Below are 18074 nucleotides of genomic sequence, written 5' to 3'. Positions count from 1 at the left end.
TTATTCATAATGAATGAAATTGCGCTTTAAAAAGTAGTTTAAAGTTTAAAATAGATTACTTACAGTTTACGTCGTCGTTGTTCCCAGAATAGTCGGCACGGACTTATCTTTGAGCAACAGTTTTCTGGCAAAGCCAGCATCATATTGAGATTTGTTCTCAAAACAGTCATCCTTAAAATGACTGGGACGTCCGCAAAAAATAAACTGCATCCATTTTTCCATGACGTCTGGATCTTTCGGTAGCTTATTCAGAGGTTTTGTTTGACCACAGCCAGGAACAGCACATCTGTGTGGCATCGTAATTTTCCTGTGCACAAGTAGTCTCTGTCAGAGCTTGCTGTCCATCGACTGAACACTTGTGAGGCGACGGCGATACTGAAATGAGCGTAGTTGTCTTGCGCTTAAAGCGTAGTTATCTTGTGCTGGAGGCGGTCATATGCAAACGCTGTTACGTCACTTCTAACCGACACGTCACTTCTAACCATGAATCCAGAACGAGCTGTATTTTGAGCTTGATTAAATAAATGATTCGTTTAGAATGGGGAGGACGTCTTAAAATATTAAACTTGCAGGACGTTTTAATGATACAAAGACCTCTTATATACCAAAAGATCAAGGCAAATTTGGTTTCTCATGTCATGACCCCTTTAAAACGTATGATTCAATATCTACTTGAAAAATACTGTAAGCATTGATTACTTGGTTTCAGTTGAATTTGTTCAAGATTAATGGTTCTCAACCGGTGGGTCACAGGTCTGTTCTGGACAGCAGGGAAAAAACAATTGTAATACAGATATAAATGTCAAGTAACCATAATCACGTATAGTTCTAAAAGCAAAATAAACAGGCTGATTAATTTTTAAAATGTAGGATGCTTCTAATGTCTTTTGTTATTGCCGTTCAAGGAATCGCCTAATTCACCCAAAAATTCTCTTATCATTTGCTCAGCCTCATACCATAACAGATGTGGATTACTTTCTTTATTCTGCTGAACACAAACAAACATATTTAGAAGAATATCGCAGCTCTGTAGGTCCACAATGCAAGTAAATGGTGGCCAGAACTTTGAAGGTCCAAAAAGACATAAAGGCAGCATAAAAGTAATATAGACTCTAATATAATAAGACTCTAGTAATTAAATCCATGTCTTCTGAAGCAATATGATAGGTGTGGGTCAGAAACAGATCAATATTTATAAGATGATCATTATACAGTTTAAGTCCTTTTTACTTTAAATCTCCACTTTTGACCAACCGTGGACCAGAAAGTGACGATATACATGAAAAATACGAATCGCCAAAAAAAAAAGAAGAATGTGAAAGCAAAAATGGAGAGAAACCCCGACCAGTAATTGACGATATACATGAAGAATACGAATTGCCAAAAAAAAAAAAAAAAGAATGTGAAAGTAAAAATCACCCACACCTATCATATCACTTCAGAAGATATGGTTTAACCCCTTGAGTCATATGGATTACTTTTATATTGCCTTTATGTGCTTTTTGGAGCTTCAAAGTTTTGGTCACCATTCACTTGCATTGTTTGGACCAGAGCTGAGATATTCTTCTAAAAATCTTCATTTGCGTTCTGCAGAAGAAAGATTGTGAAGATAAACCATTTTGTGAACCACTGATTTAGATCACTAGATGAACCACCTTCTGCCTTCCAAGGCACCATAGCATCAGCTATGGTGCCTTGGAACGCGGTTTGAAACCAGTTAAGGTTCCTATATACTGACACTATTGTCTGCTAAGTCACAGACTGACTGGGCAGCAAAGTAGACACAGCCATTACTTTTTTGGTGTATTTGGTACAACTAGCGATACAGAATTGCATACAGTAGCTTTAATTCTTCACTAAGATAGTCTAAGAACACTAATCTGACACAATATATCAGTAAGTATATACATTATGTACTTTGGGGTAGAGACTACAGCATTACACAATCAGTGCTCATATACACACATTTTGTTTTCTGTTAAATAGTTTCATTTTATTGTTATATTCATTTTGCATACAGTATAATCACTCATAGACTCAATGTTGGTGAAATTGCTGAACCCACCATCTTTTCGAAAATTCCTGTACCCCCCTCTATGACACTATAGTCTGGGATGTATTTTTGCTGGGTCAGATTATGTAATGCACCAATTAATACAATACCACGCCATCATATATCTTTAGAGTCCAAAGTGTGAAAATCTATCAATAACATGCTATCAATAACTGACAGTAGAGTACTGTGTACCAATCATAGGATACAAATCCCTCTTACAGTAAATTGTCTTGCAGTAATCAATTCTCTATATCAGACTTTCATGTTCTGAATGGTGGGGAATAAGCATAATACTTCTTTGTTTTGTGCTGTTTTTTGTTTGTTTTGTTTTTTACCTTTAACACTATAAAATACAGAATCTAAATTCACAGGTTGTTCAAGATATACCAGAGGTCCACAATGGTGCTGTCCAGTTTACTGAGAAAGACGCTGCCATTACAGAGGAAGTTCCAGAGTCTCCAAGTATGGTCACAGGTACTGTCCATTTCCCAACTTTCGCCCATTTTCAAAGCTTTGGTACCATGCCCCACTTACACATTCAAACACAATTCTTTGCAGTACACCCTTTGAGAAAGACACGCTTTTGGAGGTGTGCTTGTCCTCATTAATATACAAAAATAGTAATTTCCAAACATATACAAGATATTTGCTGCTCCAATCAGATGTGATACATCTATAAATCTCTTTTCCTCTAGATTTGAAGACTGTTTAAGTGTAGAGCACACAGTGAACTGAGAGAGTTCCCTCTCAGCTTATTTCATAGAGATATGTCAATTGCGATTGGAACTAATGGAGAGTTTACAACTTATGGTGCAATTACTGCAGCAATCTAACATCTACATTTTAAGCACAGTAATTTCAGTTGAGGTCTCGTTTTTAGTATCACAAGGGAATTAAACTTGCTGCCCTTGCCTTAGCTTACACAATCATTATCGTTGTACATTCTGCCATTATACTTTGACTAAAGGTGTCTTTTTATTTTAATGAGCAACACAAATTCATATTATAGTCAAGAAGCATTGAAGTGCATTGACAAAGTGCAAGTTATAGATTCAGACGCATTCATTTTTTAGAGGAGTAGACACTTTTAGAGGGCTACAACAGAGGAACACTACAGCTGATGCCGTTTCTAACCTAAAAGATATATGTTTCCTTTGAGTGTGTAAATCTATATTATCGCTGTTTCGGACAAGGATGGGAGTCATTCCTCATCTGCCTCTGTATTGGGTTCAGACATGCTATTATTTCCTCAATAAAGAGTTACTATTGCCTGTTGATTTAAGGAACAGGTCAAATTTTATTCACATACGCAAAGACAGACAATTCATAAGGAAGCACTAGTCTGGCACTTTGCTATTTCGTGCCATTTGAGGTCACCACATTGCTTTCCTGAATGAAGTCACCCGAGAGGCGACTCTAAGGTCTTGCTCACCTGATAGCCCCATCTTGCAATCACTATTTATTGAGAAAAGTCTCTCTGTGATCCCATCAACAGAGAAACAGTATCATTTAGAAGTAAAAAAGAAAAAGAAAAAAGGAGCAAATCAACAAGATATGTGGACGTTTCCATTTCAAACGCATTATCCCCCGGTAACCTCTGATTGTGTTACCAGAATTTGGATAATACTTTATTGAAACCATAAGGCTTTACATTAAAATGCAACTTGGCCATATGATGGCGAAAGTCTTCTCCGGAGGTGCCGGCAGCTCTAGCTGCTCTCAGAAGAAGTGGGTGGCGTGGTGGAGGACGATCGGCGTCGGGAGACAGACTGCGAGCGCTCGTGGCTGTGTTTGTCATACGGCTGCAGCTGCACCTCCAGGAAGTCTCGGTGCTGCTGGCTGATCACCTGACTGATGAGGCCCGGAAGTGCCTGCAAGTTGCTGAGCAACGTCTCCAGTTTGGTCTCCAGCAGCGCAATCCTCTTTTCCATGTCCTCACCTCGCTCGTTCAAGTCTGAGACCAGATCGTACATGACGTTTTGAGTCTGAGATTAAGCAAGGGAGAGATACACAAAAGTCTCAAAGAGGTCATAATTAACAGAGATGAATAAATAATAGTGGGATTAATGGCAAGTATTACAAGCCTAACACTGCATTAGACAAAGAAAAAGATGGGGAAAAAAAAGATCTGTCATGTCACAAAGAACAAAGCTGCATATGTCAGAAAGCACTCTATAAAGCACTCCATTGATGGATTACCCTGATATGAAATTAAGAATCTCATTTCCCGGTACCAAAAAGATAACAGGTTTTCATGATATTGCATCATATGCACAAATGAATCACATTAGACATCTAGCGATGTAATACAGTGTTTCTCAACTGGTGGGTCTCATGACCCAAAAACAGGGTCACAGATCTGTTCTGACAGGGGAAAACAATGCTAAATGCAACTAACTATATAGTTGTGTGTCATTAGGACAGCAAATGAAACAGACTTAAAAGAGAGGAAAAAATACTTCCCATATCTTTTCTTGAGGTTATGCCTCCAATTGAACTTGACAGTATTTTGGTGCTAAATATTTTACTTGGCCAAATAAAGTAGATGCCAACATGGACAGGTTGTGTGACATGCCTTTATCCTTGACAACTATGAACAAAAACAGTCATTCTGAATCAACTCAGCTAGAGGTCCCTGGCTCAAATGTTTGTTTTTGATTGTTTTGTTTTTTTTCTTGTGAAAGAAATTCATAAATGATGCATTTAAAATGTCATGGATCAATATTTACGGTGTCATCCATTATTTGTAGGGGGGATCAAAATGGCAATTTTCGCTTATTATTTGGAGCAAAAACAGATGAAATAAGACCCTTGGAAAGGTGGCAGTGTCATTATTTTATTTTTTTAAACAGATATAGGTAGATCTGTTACTCAAATCAGTTGACTTCAGCACCATTGGTTGCATTATATGACAATGGCCAAAAGTCCAAAAATCCCCAAAGTTGGAGTGCCTCTAAACTATATCTTTATATAGTTTTAATTTCTGGTTCAAAACGAACTTTCATTTCAGTAGCTTCATATTTAAGGTGCTATATTGTTAAATCCTAGATATATAAGGGCTCTTAATGTGGCTCCTTGCATAAATTGTTAAATGATCTCCATTTTCAATGGTCGAAACCAAATGTTTATAGAGGGCGGTCAAAATGCCACTTTTGCTTTTTTAAAGGAAAATTATAGGTAAATAACCATAGAAAAGTGGCAGTGTCATTATTTTATTTTTACACAGAGAGGTCTACTAAAATCAGGTGATTCCAGCACCCCTTGATGCATTTTACCCCAATGGTGTGAGTCCAAAATAGGGCAAAATAAATGTTTTGTGTTGTTTTTCCAGAGTGCCTATAACTCCGGAAGTATTAAAGATATTTTAATATTGTTTTAAGAGTCTAATTCAGAACAAACTTTGTTTTTGGTATCTTCATATTAAAGGCCTATCGTTAAATTTCAGAGACATGGGGCTCTCAGTGTTACAATTTACACCCATTTTCAGGATTGTTCTCATCAAACAAAACAAAGGTCTAAGATACAAATTAAGCTGAAACAAGAAATGTACCTTTATTTACTCACATAAAACATTACTAATGTCAAAATCTTCATTTTTTAATACAAATAAATAAATCAACATTTAACTTTAAAGACAAAACTGTTTTTTTTTACTTTGTTGGGTCCCAAGTCCCAAAGCAAAACCAGTTGAGAGGCACTGATTTAATCTATTAATTTTCAAACGCGATGCAATATAAAGAAATATCTCACAAAACAAATACAAAAAAAGGACATAATAAAAATATATAGAAACTAGCCTCGTTACTAGAACAGAAGAAGCACCATATTAATATTACATATAATTATCCTAAAAGAAGAAATAAAAGAACTAGGAAATCACGAACAGATTACGGATATTCATCAATGTGGCAACAGAAGTTGCAGACGCAACATATCAGTGCCCAAGGGCTGTCTGAAGGTTGCAGAAGAACTGCAGCTGCTTAAGTTATTTTAAGCTGCATTAGAGGATTCATTGCCACTGGGAGCAGCAGCTGCCATGATTAATGTTATACCGCCCTCTCATGGCAAGAGGCAATTATGGCAATGATAAAAAGCGTCGGGAACTATTATGAATCATATCACATCACATTCCCTTCTGCCTCAATGTCACCCTCTCTGGCTTCTGTGAGAGGTGCGGGACAGGAGGGTAATTGGGTAACACTAACTAATGACTCTTACGTCCGAGTCCTGACAGAGGCTGCTGTGATATGACCACTGCGGATGTTTGAATGTCAGCGCTCCGCCGCACATACTTGTGTGTGTCCGTGTGAGAGGCAATTTCAGCTGACTCATCAGATCCTGAGTGTCTCCCTTTCCCAGGTTGCAGTGGGCTTTGCAGAGTCAGACTGGCAGAGCGCCTGGTATTCCCCAAGGATTGCCATCTCGCTCTTTATTGCATCTAAAATAAACGGCACCAGGGAACCGCAAATGCAGCATTTCAATTTTATCAGGCTATTTTTACATATCAGGTATCCCATCAGTTATTTGTTTTCCCTGGAGCTGAAAGCTTTTTCGGACCATTAAGCAACATGATGAATTGCGCGTAGCAAGAGGGAAACAAATAACTAAAGCGAATGCGAAACAGTCAGATAAGGATGTTTAATCAAGGAAAAATAATAAATGACATCAAACTGACATCAACCATATTCTTAGTTACTCTTTGTCGAGAGAAACAAACAAACGACTGGGACCATAAATGAAACCATATTGCAGACAAAACAGACAGAAACAAAAAACTAATCAAATGTAAAAGCTACTTAAAATTTTGTCTGTTCATTTGACACCTGTAGACTTACATTGTATGGGTGTTTGATCTCCAAGTGTTTCTAAAACATAAATGGACCTCCTATGACCCATCATGCATTAGTTAAACACACGGCAGATCGCTTATAATCTTACCTTTGCAAGGTCCACTAGAGAGTTTGCTTGGTCGTTCAGCTTGCGTTGCTCCATTTTTACACTTCTTAATCTGAACACAAGACCATTCAGAGCCCAACAGTGGCAAGCGGTCAGTACACAAATGTTTTGAGACAGGTTCTCCATTCACAAGCCACACATTTTGGAAGCACTCCTAGAACATGCACAAGACATGAGGAGAGAATGCAGGGATTGATGGAGCACTGAGGGGCATGCAAGTAAAGACTTCAGGCTGTGGGCAAGGAGGGTCACTATATTTTTCGATTTGACCTTTGACCTCTTGTCACCACAATACCATAAAATGTTCTTATGTGTAGAAAAAGTACATAGGGGGATCTGATGACAGAGATGTTCTGGTTATTAATGAGGCAGGAATTTATGTTCCATTAGAAAGTGAGATTTATGAGTAAATTGCCAGTCAGTTGCTATAACCTTGGCATTTTCTTGACAGGTTTTGTTAGAATCACCCAGACACAACATTTGTTGTTGTTGTTGTTCTTTAATTTAGATCCTAACTTGAAACATGTACTGAAAGCAAACAGTGATAAACATCCTTTAAGAACGACATACTACATCGCATGGCTTTCTTTTTTTACCCCCTTTTTCTCCCCAATTTGGAATGCCAAATTCCCACTTCTTAGTAGGTCCTGGTCCAGGTGAGGTCCATCTTAGCACATGGTTCACTGTGCTACTCTCCGCGATCCATGCACAACTTACTGTGCACCCCATTGTGAGTGAGAACCACTAATTGTGACCACGAGGAGGTTACTCCATGTGACTCTACCCTCCCTAGCAACCGGGCCAATTTGGTTGCTTAGGAGACCTTGCTGGAGTCACTCAGCACACCCTGGATTTGAACTTGCGACTCCAGCGGTGGTAGTCAGCATCAATACTCGCTGAGCTAACCAAGGCCCTGATCACATTGCACACAATCACAGGATTCTTAGGAACTACTTTTCTGTGCTATACATGAAGTGTTGTCTCCGTTCATTCTCCAGGACATCATTGCAAACAGCACTCCTGTGAGTAACACACATAAATTGCAGTTTGCATCTGGTAGGTTTCTTAACTCACAGGGGAGTAGCAAGACATGAAACCCAGTCTCTGTTTTGGGGGAAGAAGGGATTGAATCATACATTGCCTGAGATATTTGTAATCATTCATCTGATAGAACTTAGGAATTTATTGTGAAGATTGATCCATAAAGCTCTGAATTAATCTCTCTGATTAGAGTGTAAGTGTTAAAGACACCGACCAGGGAGGAGAGAATATTGTTGGCCACCGGGGACTGGATGGTGATTAGCTCATATGTAGCAATTTCCGGCCAGATAAACTGCATCAAGTGTTGTGTACAGACACAAGGGCTGCAATTCTGCTGATAACCACCAGAGGGGGCTAAATGCACCACACATAGGAACAGAAAAAGTTCCTTTTCTGGTGCGAAGCACATTAACTGAAATATGTCCAGGTCACATTTCTCCCCAAAATCAAAAGATCAATATTTTACAGTAAGAGAATGAAGCCTATTTTAATCATTGTAATGTTATTTTCATGACATTTAAGCAAACGTCTCCCAAAATTCCTATTAAATTCCCATGCAGCCAAATGTTAATTTTTTTTCTTCACCTTTTTTTTTTGCAAGTCCCACATTTCACTGATGATTCTTATTTGATCCCCATTACTGTTATTAAGTAATTTGTCACCAAAAGGGTAGCTGAGATGATATACTTCTAGAAAGTATTTAAATAGCTAATTCTTATATAGTAGCTAATAATGATGCATGCTACTTTTATGACCTTATGTTAATTGAGAGTAAATTGGAATATTTTTACTTTTAAATATTTAAAGTTTGCAAGACAATTTAAAATGAACTAGTGAAGGAAAATGTTTTAATGAAATATTTTGGAGGAAATAACTGTTGAATAGATGGATGAATGGATAAATAGATACAGACAGACAGACAGACAGACAGACAGACAGACAGACAGACAGACAGATAGATAGATAGATAGATAGATAGATAGATAGATAGATAGATAGATAGATAGATAGATAGATAGATAGATAGATCGATGGATCAGAATGAAAATGTCACCAAAAGTTACAAAAATTCTCCCAGAATTAATGCCCCTGTAATGGATTCTTATCTTTTGTAAAAACAATAGTCCTAAAATATAGGCTTCATTTTCTTTAAGCAAAATGTCAATATTTTTTTCATTTACATTTTGTGGTGAAATATGACCAGACCATAATAGTAACAGCAAATTACAGGCATGTCATATACATAGAGCTAATTACTTCTCAATTCCCCATTGTTGAGATATTGTTTTGTAATAAGTACGTCTAGAGAGAATGAATCCAAGAAATTAATTTCACAGTTGGATGACCGATAGCTATTAGAGTAAGAAGATGCTTTGTTAGTGTAAAAGCACAAATGTACACTTGGCAACCTATTCAATCTTTTCAAATATGAAAAATCGCTTTTCAAAAGAATCTAGTCTATTTTGGAGGGCCTCGCATCACATTTTTATATATAATGTGTTAATGATACAGCATGACATGCATTTGGCAAATGGCCAGTGTTGACGTTCAAAGCTGGATGCATAAGAAAAACATGGTGCATGCTGCATATAACATGATTGTTTACCAAAAAAAGAAAATGGTGTCATAACTTTCTCACCCTCATGTCGTTCCAAACCCATATGAGTTTGGAACATAACATTAGCTTTTTACAGCATGTGGGTGAATAAATGATTACATAGTTTTTATTTCTGGGTGAATTATTCCCTTAACCAAGCTTCTTTCTTAGGGCCTGTATCTGTTACTATATTGTATGTTTGTGTTTAGTGAACATAAGCCTCTGCTAAAACAAGTGCATTTTGGGATAAAGTTGTACACAGGCTCCATGAGGCATCTGTGGACCTTTTCATCAGAGAGCTCATGCCCGTTTGTACAACCACAAACTGAGTCACTAAACTAAGTGGCGTCACCTCAAGCTTGCTTCTTTTTCGCTGTGTGCATTTGTCTGTGCGGTCTGATTTACCACATGCTGGTCTAGACTGCAGTAAAAACATTAAAGGGATAGTTTACACACACACACGCAATAAAATCATTTACTTATCCTCATGTTGTTCCAAACCCCAATGACTTTCTTATGTAGAACACAAAAGGAGAAGTTTAACAGAATGTTCATGCTACTCTGTCCCACTCAATGAAAGTGAATGGTGACCAGGGGCTTTCAAGCTTCAAAGATGACAAAAAGCACCATAAAAGTACCATAGAAGTAGTCCATATGACTTTTGCGCTATATTCAACATCTTCTGAAGCCATATGATAGCTTTGTGTGAGGAAAGACAAACATTTAAGTTGTTATTCACAAATAATCTTCTCCTTCGTTGCAGCTCTCAAATCTCATTCACGTAAGCACATATTCAAATATGGCACATCATAACAAATGTTATTGGTTCTTATTTGTCTCTTAACCAATTCTAAGTTTTGATATATAAGCTTTTCAGTGGATAACGGCTTACATTTTGGTCTGGTCTGCACACAAAGCTATAACATGGCTTTGTGAATAAAGTGGCACCAGGTCACCATTTATTTTCATTGTATGGAAAAGATCAGAGTGAGCATCCTGATTAACATCTCCACTTGGGTTTGGAACAACATGAGGATGAGTAAATGATGACAGAACTTTTATTGTTGGTTGAACTGTCTATTTCAATTGTTCTGCTTAAGCAAACTTTATGTCTCTACGCCTAGCCGCATAGACTTCTACAGCTACAGTTGACTGCGCATGGCGAAGATTTGGGACATGTCTGTGTCGACTGGCCAATTTCAGCAGCTTTGGTGATCCACGTAATGTACCTTTACTAATGTCTCCACTGTTACTGGTCATCCAAGTGGGAAATGAAGGGGTGGTGGAGGGGTGTTTGGGAGGGGGGTATGCAGAGACAAAAGTTGTTCCAACTCAGGATTAACGGAGATTCCATGAGCCCAAAGATATTGACAGCCATATGAGACAGATTTGAGAAACTGAACATAAATTAAACACTTCAGTGGAGTGTCTAGTCATCATCTTTTGGTTCATGTAAGCAAATAAAGTTTTTAATCAGTGGCTGTCTGATTAAAGGTCCCAAATCATCACATTCATGCAACAATGGAAGGAAAAACACCCTCTGTTATTAATAACTGAAATTCATTTGGTAAAATTGTAATGTACAGCTGGTTATAACTGGTTCGTTTTGTGTCAATGCTGGTTTTTTGATGGTGCAACAGAGAAGTGTGAACTCTAAAATGCTTAATTAGTGAATCTCACGATATCATGTCAACTTTTAACCCTAAATAATAATAGATATATTTGGCATCTACAAACTTAAGCCTATTTTTGGAACCATTAACATTTGTTTACATTGAAGTTACACTTTCATGATAATTAAACATGAATTCTCATTACTGTAAAGTATAAAAAAGTTTTAATATTGATTTTTGTTCTGTAGTTCCCATTATTCTCAATTGTATTTCCCAGTAGATTATTCTAATTTTTTTTTTTTATTAAGATCAGCATAAATTAAATGTAGTACAACAAATACTACCATGATATATACATATTTTTCATTTTTCGATTTTTTTTTTCCATGCCTAAATCCCAATGTGCTTTTAAGTCCCCGTGGTCACGTAGTGATTCACCTAATTCGGTTGCGGAGGACGAATCCCAGTTGCCACTGCGTCTGAGACTGTCAATCCACGCATCTTATCACGTGGCTTGTTGAGCACGTTACCACGGAGAGATAGCACGTGAGGAGGCTTCACGTCATCCACTGCGGCATCCGCGCTCAACTCACCACGCGCCCCACCAAGAACGAACCACATTACAGTGACCACGAGAAGGTTACCCCATGTGACTACCCTCCATAACAACAGGGCTAATTTAGTTGCTTGGGAGACGTGGCTGAGTCACTCAGCACGCCCTGTGATTCGAACTAGCGAACTCCAATGGTGGTAGCCAGCGTCTTTTAAAACTGAGCTACCCAGGCCAATAATCTTTTTATACAGTATATATTTATAATCTTTTTTTTTTTTTTTAAATAATAATGAGAAATTTGTGTTTAAGTGTCATGAATATGATTTCAAAATGCAAAAAATAAATATTATTTACAATAAGGTTATATTTGTTAAAATTATTAAATGTTTTAGATATCATGAACAAACAATGAACAATATTGATTTACAACATTTATTAGTCTTGGTTAATTCATTGTATGTTAATTTATACATAAATTGTTCATTGTTATTTCATGTTAGTTCATAATTCATAAACTAATGTTAACTTATAAAACTTCCGATGTTAAAATGTATAAAAGTATGTGTTGAAATGAATTATAATCAAGATTAATAACTGCTGTAAAAGTGTCGTTCTTTCTCAGTCTTTCTAATGTAGTTTACACATGTTTATGAATATAACCATATTGAAAAGTGTTACTAAAATCTTACTGGTCCTAAAAATAAGCTTAATTTTATTAAGCGAAATAAATGCTTTATATTCTGGGGTGAATTATGACCCGTACAGGTTTTTGACAGGTTTCGTGAGATTCAACCCAATAGCAACTGTGCAAACAGGTATGTAATTATTATTCTTCATTGTCTCTGATGGAGGTACTGTCATTAATTGTAATTAATAAAGAGAAGCTAACAGTTGTTTTCAAAGAATGTGTAACTACAATATTAAACAATGCTTGATGTACTTAAAAAGTTTTTTTAAGGATGAATTTCATTTATCAAATGAGGGCTTGACATGTTTTTCTGCTCAGTTCATTTTACAGAAATACAAGCTCTCATTTGCATGCACACAACAGATCTGTATCTAAAGGTGAGGCAAAGACTTACTTCCGAGCTCTATTTCATTGTGTTGACACAGACAGGAAAAAAAAGAAGCATAAAATAGATCAAAGAAATTATCACAACAGTTAAAATGTGGCATGATCATTCTGTCTCAGATCTCCCTTGCAACCCTCATCAGTCATCTGCTGAACACATTTTATGTTGATGTTCCCAAACCAACAACACGTCCTTCCTACACAACACCATCCACCCTACTTGCCATTCTGGTCTTCTGCTGCCTTCAAGTCATGTCGAAATGATTGTATCTAGGAGATGAGTGCACATGAAAGCCATTACAATGTCAAAATTATCAGTGGGAAACTGAATTTTCTTTGAGAGCTGACGTCCTGTGTTAGTGGCATGTCAATTCAAGAATCACTGTGGAAGCTAATTGGTATTGATCCTATTAAGTTGTAATTGTGAATGTTGACTGTACAATTTAGTTTGTGTGCATTTTGTGTACTGTTGATGAAGAACAGCAATAAAGCTTGCCGGAAAACAGTCATTTAGCAAGTTTATGAGCTGACAGGCTTGCTTGACAAAACTACATTTCCTTTCATTCTCTGTGTCAGAATGAGAATTAAAAAATACACAGACAAAGCATCAGTATACATCATATGCACATTCTTAGCTCTTGTAAAAGATAAAAAGAAATATGAAATTGTCCATCAAAACATCTTTTGTATTACAACCAAAATCACTTGTGGGCACATCCATTAGTAATTACGACTTCTGAATTCTCAGGTAGGAACTTTTCAAGAGGACAAACACAAGTGCAATTGGTTGGTCTTCATTGGTCCAGCATCGACTGTTCCAGCTCTTGTGATTGGTCAGGACTTCATTGGCTTCATTCAGCTTACAAGTACAACTAGAAAAAGTTTGTTGAGACAAACTTTAAGTTGGCTTGTGAAAGTTTGGACCAGAAAGTTTGAAGAAGTTTAAAGTAGTTTGAAGTTTAAATTAGTTTAAAGTAGTTTATAGTTTGAAGTAGTTTGAAGTTTAAAGTAGTTTATAGTTTAAATAAGTTTAAAGTTTAAATTAGTTTGTAGTTTAAATTAGTTTAAAGTTTAAAGTAGTTTGTAGTTTAAAGTAGTTTAAAGTTTAACTTAGTTGCTAGATAGATAGATAGATAGATAGACACTCAGATAGATAGATAGAGATAGATAGATAGATATTTACCCTCAGATAGATAGATAGATATAGATAGATAGATAGATAAAGAGAGAGAGATAGATATTTACCCTCAGATAGATAGATAGATATTGACCCTCAAATAGATAGATAGATAGATATTGACCCTCAGATAGATAGATAGATAGATAGACAGACAGATAGATGCTAGCACATTTTTAGCATTTTTTAGCACTTCGCTAGGCAATGCTAGCACGTTTTTAGCATGTTTTAGCACTTCGCTAGGCGATGCTAGCATGTGTTAGCATGATGCTAGCACGTTTTTAGCATTTTTTAGCACTTCGCTAGGCGATGCTAGCATGTGTTAGCATGATGCTAGCACGTTTTTAGCATTTTTTAGCACTTAGCTAGGCGATGCTAGCATGTGTTAACATGATGCTAGCACGTTTTTAGCATGTTTTAACACTTCGCTAGGCGATGCTAACACGTTTTTAGCATGTTTTAGCACTTCGCTAGGCGATGCTAACATGTGTTAGCATGATGCTAGCACGTTTTTAGCATTTTTTAGCACTTCGCTAGGCGATGCTAGCATGTGTTTGCATGATGCTAGCACATTTTTAGCATGTTTTAGCACTTTGCTAGGCGATGCTAGCATGTGTTAGCATTATGCTAGCACGTTTTTAGCATTTTTTAGCACTTCGCTAGGCAATGCTAGCATGTGTTAGCATGATGCTAGCACGTTTTTAGCGTGTTTGAGCACTTCGCTCGGCGATGTTAGCATGTGTTAGCATGATGCTAGCACGTTTTTAGCATGTTTTAGCACTTCGCTAGGCGATTTTAGCATGTTTTAGCGTGTGGCTATGAAGATTTTAGGTCATTACTTTTTGGCTGCTTGATAAAATAAATCCTCTGAGGGAGAGAGAGAGGAAGTATGGAAGCCGGTTTCCGCCACAGTTAAATAAAAAAAGGTGATTTTGTAAGTCAATATAATGAGATACTAAGTCATTATTATGAGAAACTTTCTCATAATAATGACTTAGTATCTCGTAATAATGACTTAGTATCTCGTAATAATGACTTAGTATCTCGTAATAATGAGAAACTTTCTAATAATAATGACTTAGTATCTCATAATAATGACTTAGTATCTCATAATAATGACTTAGTATCTCGTAATAATGACTTAGTATCTCATAGTAATGACTTAGTATCTCATAATAATGACTTAGTATCTCGTAATAATGACTTAGTATCTCGTAATAATGACTTAGTATCTCATAGTAATGACTTAGTATCTCATAATAATGACTTAGTATCTCGTAATAATGACTTAGTATCTCGTAATAATGACTTAGTATCTCGTAATAATGACTTAGTATCTCGTAATAATGACTTAGTATCTCATAATAATGACTTAGTATCTCGTAATAATGACTTAGTATCTCGTAATAATGACTTAGTATCTCGTAATAATGACTTAGTATCTCATAGTAATGACTTAGTATCTCATAATAATGACTTAGTATCTCGTAATAATGACTTAGTATCTCATAGTAATGACTTAGTATCTCATAATAATGACTTAGTATCTCGTAATAATGACTTAGTATCTCGTAATAATGACTTAGTATCTCGTAATAATGACTTAGTATCTCGTAATAATGACTTAGTATCTCGTAATAATGACTTAGTATCTCGTAATAATGACTTAGTATCTCATAATAATGACTTAGTATCTCGTAATAATGACTTAGTATCTCATAATAATGACTTAGTATCTCATAATAATGACTTAGTATCTCATAATAATGACTTAGTATCTCATAATAATGACTTAGTATCTCATAATAATGACTTAGTATCTCACAATAATGACTTAGTATCTCATAATAATGACTTAGTATCTCGTAATAATGACTTAGTATCTCACAATAATGACTTAGTATCTCATAATAATGACTTAGTATCTCACAATAATGACTTAGTATCTCATAATAATGACTTAGTATCTCATAATAATGACTTAGTATCTCATAATAATGACTTAGTATCTCATAATAATGACTTAGTATCTCATAATAATGACTTAGTATCTCGTAATAATGACTTAGTATCTCATAATAATGACTTAGTATCTCATAATAATGACTTAGTATCTCGTAATAATGACTTAGTATCTCACAATAATGACTTAGTATCTCATAATAATGACTTAGTATCTCGTAATAATGACTTAGTATCTCATAATAATGACTTAGTATCTCATAATAATGACTTAGTATCTCATAATAATGACTTAGTATCTCGTAATAATGACTTAGTATCTCACAATAATGACTTAGTATCTCATAATAATGACTTAGTATCTCGTAATAATGACTTAGTATCTCATAATAATGACTTAGTATCTCACAATAATGACTTAGTATCTCGTAATAATGACTTAGTATCTCGTAATAAAGACTTAGTATCTCGTAATAATGAACATATTTTTATAAACTTTCTCAAATAACAACAATTTAGCGCAATGTAAGTGCAGGGCAAGTGTGTTGACTCGCGAATCGGTTTCACACCGCAAGCGAGGTGTGCATTATTAAAATAAATATATAATAATCTCGTTTATAATACCACAGTGGTACACCTCAAGACATTTTCAGGTTTTAATTCCTAAAACGCTCTTGTGAGTATAACTACGTTCTTACGCCAGGGATTCAGGGGGTGAACCTCATTGCGCGCTGTTTTTAGTTCTTCACCTTGGGTCTTGCGTACAAAGTCTCCGTTACGGATTCGAAAGCGTCACTTTAGACCTACTAACGGAGGTTTATTGGAGTAACGTGTGTGTGCGTGCGTATGAGTGCTGGAAAGAAAGTGTTCAGACCTGCGTGTGTACCTGTGGGTTCGAGCTGTTATGAATCAACTGGGGATCGTTTTAACTGTGGATGTGCGCTTGCACACTGTGGTAAAGTTAGTTTTACGTATACTGTTACAATGTGATATGTAAATAAATAATAAAACAATGTGACAAGCAATACATCTTGGAAAAATGAACCTAACATTTATATACTTGCACTGTTTTAAAAGATGCCCATCCAAAAATGTAGGTTTACATTCCATGTTTAAAAAAAGTTACTCTGGGTGCTTTTGGATGTTATTTAAATAAAATACTTGATTTTAAATTTGTTATTTAGGTGATGGCTTAAATTTCATAACTGACATATGTTTGTCTACAGGATGGAAGATCTAAAGGGATTCTTGAGACAGAGGAATGTCCGAGGAAACAATAGAGACACTGGAACATGAAACGGTGAAACAGATACAGATTAACACAGATAATGTTCATAAAAGTTTAAAAGTATTTTGTTAGAGATTAACATTTCAGCTCCAAACTCAAATATAAGCCGCCAAATCCATTCTTGCACTGACATTGGTAGTATTACAACATGTTGCACAAGTAATTGATTAATCGAGTACTCGTTCAGCTTTAAACATTCGACTAGAAAAACTTGATTTTCATTTGTGCCAGCTGTGGGCAACAATGAAACTGCTTTTCTCACTAAAATCTTGCAGTTACAACTAAATGTTTTGGCTGGCACTGTACACTCCTGAGCACAAAAAAAACGGGTCAAGCCCAAAATGTCAAAACATTAAGTGAGGAATATTAGCAAGAATTAAACAAATGCTCTCCTGAGACCTTCTGTGCCACTATTTGCTCATTAACTGTTTGGGGAAAAAGCTGGAAACGGGGAAATGCACTTGTTTTTTTACCAAATTTGGGGAAAAAAAAATTATATTTCTTGTTGCTTAGTATCTCAAAAATATTATCGTGAAGAAAAAACATATGTGTGAAAAACTCTTTGTTGTCAAGTCACTTCATAGACTTCAATGTATTCTGCAGTGCTGATGCGAGTCATGTGAAAGATTCTTAATGTGTATAAATATCACTCACTTTTGCACATTAATCATTGTTCTTCACAATCACAAAAGTGACAGATTGTGGTTTCATAATGGCGAATTTCTCCGAAAGGTGAGCAGTTTAGATCCCTGAAATTAT

The 18074-nt window shown here is 36.0% G+C and overlaps 2 protein-coding genes across 3 annotated transcripts in view; both read right to left on the bottom strand.

Annotated features, from left to right (window-relative positions):
• LOC127636083 (serine/threonine-protein phosphatase 2A 55 kDa regulatory subunit B alpha isoform) overlaps positions 1–18074 on the bottom strand; it is a 1105001-nt gene that overhangs the window by 1036895 nt on the left and 50032 nt on the right. The gene's annotated exons all lie outside the window — the stretch shown is intronic.
• The window catches only part of LOC127636081 (small conductance calcium-activated potassium channel protein 2), a 59508-nt gene continuing 45000 nt past the window's right edge, over positions 3567–18074 (bottom strand). For both annotated transcript variants that reach the window (XM_052116462.1, XM_052116463.1), the window contains 2 exons: positions 6995–7064; positions 3567–4041 (listed from right to left, as the gene is read on the bottom strand). In XM_052116462.1, the coding sequence (XP_051972422.1) occupies positions 3766–4041; positions 6995–7064 (346 nt within the window). In that variant the 3' untranslated portion in view covers positions 3567–3765. The remainder of the gene's footprint in view (positions 4042–6994; positions 7065–18074) is intronic.

Source organism: Xyrauchen texanus, chromosome 43, assembly GCF_025860055.1.
Source record: "Xyrauchen texanus isolate HMW12.3.18 chromosome 43, RBS_HiC_50CHRs, whole genome shotgun sequence".
In the NCBI taxonomy this organism is placed as follows: Eukaryota; Metazoa; Chordata; class Actinopteri; order Cypriniformes; family Catostomidae; genus Xyrauchen; species Xyrauchen texanus.
The sequence above is the reverse complement of the archived record's forward strand: the minus strand, read 5'-3'. Positions and strand labels throughout refer to the sequence as shown.